At 43.0% G+C, this 9,377-nt stretch overlaps 2 protein-coding genes across 3 annotated transcripts; both read right to left on the reverse strand.

Moving 5' to 3' along the window:
- Nucleotides 1–647: 647 nt before the first annotated feature.
- On the reverse strand, nucleotides 648–2,551 carry LOC115049665 (heterogeneous nuclear ribonucleoprotein A0-like). The gene has a single exon (XM_029512058.1). It carries the CDS (start codon nucleotides 2,534–2,536, stop codon nucleotides 1,439–1,441), a length of 1,098 nt encoding a protein of 365 aa, XP_029367918.1. The 5' UTR covers nucleotides 2,537–2,551; the 3' UTR covers nucleotides 648–1,438.
- A 1,567-nt stretch (nucleotides 2,552–4,118) lies between these two features.
- Nucleotides 4,119–8,350, reverse strand: LOC115049666 (heterogeneous nuclear ribonucleoprotein A0-like). 2 transcript variants are annotated; one of them, XM_029512060.1, is made up of 3 exons: nucleotides 7,179–8,350; nucleotides 5,600–5,705; nucleotides 4,119–5,237 (listed from the first exon to the last, which is right to left on the reverse strand). In XM_029512060.1, exon 1 carries the CDS (start codon nucleotides 8,264–8,266, stop codon nucleotides 7,373–7,375), a length of 894 nt encoding a protein of 297 aa, XP_029367920.1. In that variant the 5' UTR covers nucleotides 8,267–8,350; the 3' UTR covers nucleotides 4,119–5,237; nucleotides 5,600–5,705; nucleotides 7,179–7,372. The 2 variants fall into 2 exon arrangements, with proteins under 2 accessions (XP_029367920.1, XP_029367919.1); XM_029512059.1 differs by having other exon boundaries at nucleotides 4,119–5,705.
- Between the last annotated feature and the right edge of the window lie 1,027 nt (nucleotides 8,351–9,377).

The raw sequence follows: 9,377 nt of genomic DNA on the forward strand, positions 1-9,377 counted from the left end.
AAGATGACATGACAGAAGAATGAATCCAGTGTCCCAGTTGTCTTAAAAAAAAAACAAAAAAAACAAACAAAAAAAAAAACTTTAGACATCACAAATCCCACAGAGATGCCATTTAAAACAAAACTGCCTGTCTCCATGTGTTTGGATTTTATGGAGGTGAACAAAGGATATAAAAAGCTGCAATTTTTCCCCACCAAAGCTCAAACCAGATGAAAATGTTGACATTGTATGCACTTCACAACATGTGCCAAATATCCGAAATTATTACTGGTCTAAATTTCTCTAACCGCCTATTCAGGAAATGTAGAAGTTAATTGGATGGTAATCACAAGTTCTAAAATCGTGGTCATTTGATTTAAAAAAAAAAAAAACAAAAAACCACTGGACCAAATCACTTGAAGAATGAGTTTGTGCTCTTCTAGCATATTATCCTTGGCGGTATAAAATGGCCGATAAATTGGAAAAGTAGATTACAGGCAATACTCCCTCCTGCTGGTGGCTTTGTGAACTCAATTCACATAAATTAAAAAAAAAAAAAAAAAAAAAAAAAAAAAAAGGCAATCTACATCATCAGTAAAGCACCAAACCGCAATCTCCACCTGCTGAAATGTGACCAAAACGACCTGAATCAAGACTGCGAGATTAAATAGACTTTCAAAACATTAAAAACTTTAATAAAAGCAGAATACAACATACGGGCGAAATGAACACATGGATTTCAAAGTTTTAATCTAAACAAACACCTGTAATGGGACGGGAGAAGTGGAAAAATTTGTTTTTACAATTAATAATAAAAAAAAAAGGGAAAAAAAAAAGAAAAAGTCCGTGACATTTCTCCCAAAAAAATACTTTGTCACGAAAGTGTTTTAAGATCAAGAAACTCAAGCAATCGAGTCCCATGCTGCCCGACACTGCCACAACTTCACTTAAAACCCTGAGTTCATGATGCAAAAATAACAGACACATCTGGCTGGTTTGCAAGACAAACAAACTCATTTCTGAGTGAGCAGTGACTGACATTAATTACGGCTTTACAAATGGTTCAAAACAAGTCTTTTTCACCCCCCCCCCCCAAAAAAAAAAACAAAATAAAATAAAAAAAAAAACATAACAAAATTACAATTCAATAATTCACAATTCTTAGTAGTAAAGTCCATAATGTGTGCAATAGGAGGAGGACAGATGGGGTCCGGGTGGGGGAGAGCCAGGATCCAGAGGACAGTCTCATTCAATCCGTGTGGGTGATGGGCGCTGCTTCGTTTGAATGAACAAAACAAAGACCCCTCACCCCCACCTGGGCTTGTGTGGTGGTGTGTGTGTGTTTGTGTGTGTTTGTGTGTCTGTGTCTTATCTGTGTGTGTGTGTGTGTGAGTGAGTGAATTCAAGTTCGTTTAAATCCGATATTTCCCCGTGAACATCTCAAAACTTCAGGAAGCGACTAATAGCCGCCGCCAAATCCTCCACCCCGGCCGTATCCGCCGCCGCCGCCGCCACCACCACCGCCGCCGCCACCGCCTCCTCCTCCACCTCCTCTGTTGTATGGAGCCCCGCTCCTGTAGGAGTAGTTGCCCCCCTTCACTGCACCATAACTTGAGTGCTGCTGTCCGTAACCGTCCCCAAAGTCACCATTACTGTACCCGCCCCCCATCTGGTTGTCGTACTCTTCGTATCCGCCGTAGCCCCCGTATCCTCCGCCGCCGTTGTAACCCCCGCCGTAGCCGTAGCCGCCTCCGTAGCCGCCGCCGCCGTAGCCTCCGCCGCCGTAGCCTCCACCTCCGTAGCCGCCACCCCCTCTTCCGCCGCCATAGTTTTGCATCCCTCTCCCTCGACCCCTTCCCCCTCGGCCGCCGTTGGACATCTCCTGCTTGGTCAGAGCCTTCTTCACCTCCACCTTGTTGCCGTTGATGGTGTGGTACTTGGTCAGCACCGCCTTGGTGGCGGAGTCGGTGTCCTCGAAGAAGACAAAGCCGAAGCCTCGCTTCCTGCCGGTCTGTTTGTCGGAGATGATCTCGGCCTTCTCCACCACGCCGAACTGCGAGAAGTACTCGGTCAGGTTGTCCGCCTCGATGTGGTCTTTCACGCCGCCGACGAAGATTTTCTTGACGTTGGCGAGGATGTCCGGGTTGTTGGCGTCCTCCCGGGCGATGGCCCGCTTCAGCTCCACGTTGTTGCCTTCGACGACATGTGGCTTAGCCGCCATTGCTGCGTCGGCCTCCTCCGGCGTCGAGTAGGTGATGAAGCCGAAGCAGCGGGATCTTCCCAGCTGCTGGTTCATGACCACGACGCAGTCGCTGAGCGTCCCGTACTGCTCGAAGTACTTGCGGAGGCCATCTTCCGTGGTCTCCACGTTTAGCCCTCCGACAAAGAGCTTGCAAAGTTTGGCTGTCATGATTGAATCTCTCCGGTGGATGGGGGGCTGACACCGTCCCTCTTCTTCTTCAATGGACGACGTCAGGGCGGGCCGCTCGACCGCGCGCTCCGTCGTAAGACGTAGCCGACGCTGATTGGTCGTGTTGAAAATTCTCTCCTCCCACATTGGCTGGCGAGAAAGGCACGTTTGTGCCGCCTTCACGGCCCGTCGGAAATCTCACCCTCCCTGTTTGAGAAGCGTGGACCTCAGCCGCACGGTTCCCTTCTACCCCCACTGCTGTAAAATTAATGAGAGCATGTATTTGATAGATTGGTATTTAGCACAACATGTGCTGCTGTATCACACAACATGAAAACCCCATGAAGTCCAGCTGCCTCCTTTAGTTTTCATCCGGGAACGACTATTGTTCAGAAATAATAATAATAAAAAAAAAGCAGCTGTCGGCCATCATCAGTGAAAGAATAATTATTTTCGGTGACAACAGCAATTTAGATCAGGACTCAGGACACTGAAAAATCAATTTAAATATTAACCAATTAAGTCTTAGTCATATGAGGCTGTGAGGACACCAAAGTTGAATCAGCTGGCTGAAAGCTGTTTTTAAATGCTCATCTTATTTAAATCCAATGAACATCTTACTACAGCAAAAACTTGCAAAGCACAAACAAGTACAAATTATATTTTGATTTGTTCTTACACTAATTCTTCACAAAGCTTTGTTTAATTTGCTCTTTATAGCTGTTAGCATCAAAGATTAAATAGTGACACAGTTTTGTTTTTAGTGTTTTTAACTGTTTAAAGTATACATAAAACACTACCCTTATCATTCTGGTTCTTAAATCCAGCTGAAACTTTTGCAAGGAATGAAACTTAAACTCAGCCCCTGGAAACTGATAAAACTTCAGAACTGCTTCACCAATTTATATAGTTCCAAGTAATCCTCAGCACTTTAAAGCACAATACAACACTGTCATGTTTTGACTGTTTGCCATAAATGTTCCACCACCCTTTTTTGCAGAAATATTTCCAAAGCCTTATCACTAAGCTGCTACACTGGTTTGGGGAAACCATCCGAATAAATCAGTTAGCAGGTATTTGGACATTCTTTTTGGAGTTTCTTACCTTTAGTAGGTTATAGTACATTAAAGGTTTCATCATAAGTGAAGTTTTATTAGTTGTGGGCCACCATTATCATCTTTTTGTGCATGATGACATAACTTATTCCTGATTATAATTTACAACACCTTACAGGGATCCAAGGTTAACAGGAAAGTGGAAACATCTGGAACTAACACACATTTAAGCAATTTGAAATTTAAAAGCTTGCAATGCAAATGTTTTGAGAAAAAAAAACTTTGTATTTAGACTTTTGTCACACTGAGTAGCCTTTAGGTAACAGCTATTCGTAAAAGGCCACATTTATTTCATACAAAGGCAAAGCAACCAGGTGTCGTTCCAAGGTTTCAGAATCAAAGCCAAAAAGAAAAATCCACATACCAGGGGCCAGCTAGTACTAGTATCAAAAAAACAAAGCATTCATTTAGGATACATTGCTTTCCTTCAGAGGAATGTATTCAGGAATTTGATTCCAACCTGGTTGAACAAAACAAATGCTCTTTAACACTGGCTCTTTCCCCACCAACAAAGAGAATGAAAACCATCAGTATAGCCTTAGTTTCACTCCCACTCAGAGGGAGACATGCCACTTCACTCATGTAAAACAAAAGCAAACATAAGTCTTTGGGTATATAAAAATAGAAAGATTTATTTTAGATTCATAAAAAGCACAGCCAACATGAGATTGTTTCTTTCCCTATGGGATGATCAGAAGCATCAATAATCCTATAAAAGGGAACAAAAGTAAACATTTACACTCCAACCAGCATGTCATGCATCACTCAAATATGTCAAATTATGGCAGCTCATCACACTTTGGCTCTCATGAAAGATCACAGTACATCAGACATTTTGTTGCAGAAAATGGGTTTCCCTCCAAAATTGCTTTGGCTACATTGTGTTTTGTAGCAACTACAGCTGAGACATGAAATAGACTTTACAATGCCATTAGTACATTGACGTCTATATATTCTGTCTGATGTGGCAGGGCAAGTTTTGATGCGTTCACTTTTAATGCCAATAAAGAATTTCTGCCTTCTGTCAGTGCATGATAAGAGACCACTTCAAGCTTAGAGCCTTCCTGGTCTATTGACAGTAACCTTGAAGGTTAATGAAAGACCGACATAACTAAAAAAGAAACAGAAAGCTGTTGGTAGTATTGAATCTTTTCAGTCATTCAGGGCTGCAGAAAATATTTAAAGAAACGAAACCCACAGAGCTGACTTTCTTTTATTCACTCACTAGTCAACTATCAAATTCAACACAAATTGTAGGCGCATTAAAAGGACTTGATTTCTGGCTATTGTTAAGGATCAATCTGCAACACCTTATACTGTCTGTACAAGTGGGCAACTTATATTTTACCACACCTGTTATCTTGAAGTGCACAAAGGCAACGAGACAAGATGAAAAAGGATATCCTCCGAGTTATCTGAAGATATCCTCCTACAGTTACAGGTGTGCAAATGCAATCAGTTGTCATGAGTTGCCTTACTTCTCAGATCCTGTCCAACAATGGGTAATGTTGGATACATTAGATTAGTTTTAAATTTATTTCAAAGTGCAGCTTTAGAAGCATGAGTTTCTGTCTTTGTTCCTTGATTTGTCCACAGAAAAAGGGTGCCTTTAAGCGCCATAATGGGTTCTCAGCCTGATGCAGAAAGCCAATGAACCAACTCACATTTCATTAACATGCCCAGCAAGAGGTTCATCACTTAGTATGCAGCCAAGTGCAACTATTAGTCTTCCCCTAGAACACACACAGCCCTTTATGAGATTAAAGCACATAACCATTTAAAAACCACAAGAAAGCATCATTTATTGTATTGACACACAGTGCCCAAATGCAAACGTCTCCAGGGAAGTTGTTCAGTAGGTGTCACTCTGCACCCCTCCCATCCCAAAGATAACATTGAACAGGAAAAGATAACTTCACAGGTCCATTCTTCATTCAGAGCTAGTCATTAGAAAATCAACATGCAAGACTGCACTGGAGCACCGTGTTATCAAAGTTCCCCAAACCTGAAAACAAACCACCTCAATAAAATTCAAATTAGACTCATTTAAATGCATTTTGACCACTCTGGGGAATCCTTTGAAATCTGACTTCACCTGAGGGGGAGAAGGCACAACCACTCTCCGGGCCCCCGTCAGCATGGAGACACGCACCCCATCGTTTTTCGGGGTGATGCCCTCGTGCCCAGGTTACCGTAGCAACCTGGAGGAGATGGGAGAGAAACAGAGTGAGAAAGAGAGCAGACCATAGTTTTCTGGAGGAGACACCAATTTCATTGTTCCATTATGTCATTTAATGGTGGAACAAAATTCGGGTCCCCTTCCACCCACTTAGTTCATTAAAGACCAAATTAAGACCCACCCCGCCCGACCCACATTTGTTGTTTATTTTAATATTAGCTATGTAAAAAGGCGCATTGAGCTATTAAGTCAGTTAAGTTGTTCAAGTAAGTAAGATTAAATAATGGCACACTTGGGCACCATCAAAGATAAGCCATACATGGTTGACCAACACAGAGTGAAGACAGGTTGATTTACATACCTAGTTTGCTGGATGTGGATATCCTAAAGAGATATTTCAGACTCCTATCACAATCGACCCCAGGTAATCAACAGGGTCCTGATGTAGCCTACAAACAAACTGCTACGGCTATTTTGGCTGGGTAGCCTACAGGAATACGAGTAAGAACACCTAAATGTAGGAATAATCAAAGATAAATATCAGAGCCCTCATGTCCACATATAGATATAAATTCAAATATGTAAAAGAAGTATGAGCAATGTCTAAAAACCACATTTTTTTAAAAACAGGTTCAAACCCTACAAAGCCTACATGCATTGGCTGTGGGTAGACTACAACCATTCTGTAATCATTTCACCCACCTGAATGTAAGGGAATAAACTGTGGGAAAGATGCCATGTAACTAAACAAGATGACGCCACTTATAAAACCTGTGGATGAACTTGAGGAAGCCTGGTTAAATAAGTAAAATAACTAAGCTAAGTGGTATAACGTTTTATTTAAAATGAACATACATAAGCATACCAAAGTGTTTTAAACAGTAGGTTTGTTCTCCAGACATGAAAGTATACAATATACATTAGATATTGCTACAAGTAAATGGAAAATGAACAATATTTGGGTTGGAACTAGTTCTATGCGTGAGTTTGAGTACAATATAGGGAAGGAAACAAGGAAACTGGATCCTGCAGTATCACTTTCCCGCCTTTGCCGAATGACCAAAGTAAATAATTATACAAATTGAAGTTCAGTAATAACATAGCTATCAAATCCAAAAAAACCACATAACATGCTTTCTCAAACTCATACATTGAAATCACACTAAATTGACTCCAGGAAAAACAAAATCTAGTCTAATTGCTTAAAAATGTAAATATTAAGATAATCAGAACTTGTCAGCAAAAACAATCCTCGAAATGCTTTTTTTTTTCCTCTTTCGTTTCCCCAAAAGAATAAACAAAAAAAACGGAAGGGGGGAGGGTGCCAACGCAAATAAAAAAATAATCAACTCTAAACGACAACCACACGCCATCAGCGTGGGAACACAAGAGGGACTGCTGTGTGTTTTTTTTTCTCCATGTTAATGTGTCCTAGTTGGAGGGCAACAATGGCTGCTCGGTTATTATCAGGCTTTCTGGGAAGTGACCTTCCTACCTGTTTGGGGTTTGAGGTCTTCATTATGATTAGGGGGGGTTCTCTGTCCGTATCTCTGCCATGGTTGGGTTTCACGGCAGACGCCCCGTTACTGAATTTGAGTTAAGTCGTTCAGATCCTGGCTGGAGGTCATTTTGTGGCAGGGGTGGGTGTTTGATTTGTTTTTTTTTTCCCTCTCCATCGGACGGTCTCGCCTAGTAGCCGCCGCCGTAGCCCCCCCTCGGGTAGCCGCCTCCGCCGCCGCCTCTGGTGTAGGGAGCAGCGCTCCTCTGCCCGCCGAAGGGCCCCTTCATGGGGCCGTAGCCAGAAGAGTGCTGGCCGTACCCGCTGCCGAACTCGTTGTACCCATTCCCCCCACCATAGCCACTTCCCTGGTCCCCATAGCCGCCCCCATAAGGACCGCCGTACCCTCCGTAGCCGCCACAGTTGTAGCCTCCGCCATTTCCGTAGTTGTAGTTTCCTCCGTAGTCCCTGCCGCCGTAGCCATTTTGATTTCCCCTCATGCCTCTACCCGGCCTGCCCCTCGGCGCCATACCGCTCCTGTTGGCCGCCTGCATCTCCTGCTTGGTCAGGGCTTTCTTCACCTCCACCTTGTGTCCATTGACGGTGTGAAATTTAACGACCACCGCCTTGTCGGCGGCATCGTGGTCGGTGAAGTACACAAAGCCGAAGCCCCTCTTCTTTCCGGTCTCCTTCTCCGAGATGACTTCGGCCTTCTCGATCTGGCCGTACTGGGAGAAATACTCGGTCAGATGCTCCTCCTCGATGTCGTCTTTCAGGCCGCCGACGAAGATTTTCTTTACCTTTGCGAGGGCCTCCGGTTTGTTGGCGTCTTCTCTCGCCACGGCTCGCTTCACCTCGACGGCGTTGCCGTCGACGGTGTGCGGCCTAGCCGCCATGGCCGCGTCGGCCTCCTCCGGTGTGGAGTAGGTCACGAAGCCGAAGCAGCGGGACCGCTGCAGCTGCTTGTTCACCACCACCACGCAGTCGGTGAGAGTCCCGTACTGCTCGAAGTGTTTGCGCAGCCCATCGTCGTCAGTGTCCACATTCAGCCCACCGACGAAAAGTTTGCAAAGCTGGTCAGTCATCTTTGAACAACAGAGATGAAATCGTCTCTCCACACATACACACACACACGCTCGGCGGACGGTTAATCTCAAAATGGAGGCTGCGTAGGAACGCAGTTGTTTTTATACCGAAGGAGAAGCTTCAGGTTCGGCCCCGCCTCTTCCGGTCCGCTCGGTCGGTCCTTACGTACAAACAAAACAATTAAAAAATGCGTAGGTTAAGCATTTTAAACGATGTTTTTTTTTTTTAAACCGAGAAGGTAAATTAATGTATCAGGTTTAAATGGTTGTGTTGTGTTTGTCATAGAGTTAAACTGCAAACCTGGTTATCAAATGTAATTGTTCTGAACTGTATTAATTAACAATCGAGTAGAAAAGGAAAACAAACCGTGTCGTTCGTTTTACTCATAATGCACCCAACAGTTTTTTTTATTTAATTCCAATAAATTCTTTGTTGAGTTAAATACCCACACTTTTTAATAAACTGGGTCATAAAAGCTAAAGTTTCCGGTTGTCTTGGTAATATTGTCATCCAAATCTGAAATGAAATATGTTCCACATTCCTCGAGCATTTTTTATAAGTACATTCTGCTTTCAGGCAGCCGGTGCCTGTAGCATTTCCTTGGGATTGTCTTGAAATTGCCTTGAAAGCCTGGAGGGGAAAAAATCGTTTAAAAAGTGACACCACTTACTCAGGATCCCCTTTCATTCATTAAAACTAATGAAATGTCACAAAATGTGCTCATCAAACAGATTTCAGTGGATTACATCTAGTTTTCTGCTTCTCTGTTTTGAACCACTTGTACCACAAGCATCTTTGGGAGCTAGGCCATTGGGTCAAACCAAATAAAGAAACTTGGAATTGTCACAGTGCATTATTTTCAGTCAACCAGTTTAACTGAAAGACATCAAACTGATAGATTAATAAACTAAGTAACCATTAGTTGCTTGCCGCTGACCAAAACCATTAATTTGCACATAACACTACCAAAATCATTGTTTTTGGAGGACACACTGACTTTGGTGCACCTTGATGAGTTTATCTAACTATATTCTTTTAATCATTTTAATTTTTAGGATTTTCTGCATGTCCTTTAATTATGTTTTCACGTTTTCTTTTTTTTTTTTTGTT

Source organism: Echeneis naucrates, chromosome 10, assembly GCF_900963305.1.
Source record: "Echeneis naucrates chromosome 10, fEcheNa1.1, whole genome shotgun sequence".
NCBI classification, from domain to species: Eukaryota; Metazoa; Chordata; class Actinopteri; order Carangiformes; family Echeneidae; genus Echeneis; species Echeneis naucrates.

What these genes read in the sequence shown, in the direction of transcription:
- LOC115049665 (XM_029512058.1), bottom strand. Translation starts at nt 2,536, where the DNA reads ATGTGGGAGGAGAGAATTTTCAACACGACCAATCAGCGTCGGCTACGT.
- LOC115049666 (XM_029512060.1), bottom strand. Translation starts at nt 8,266, where the DNA reads ATGACTGACCAGCTTTGCAAACTTTTCGTCGGTGGGCTGAATGTGGAC.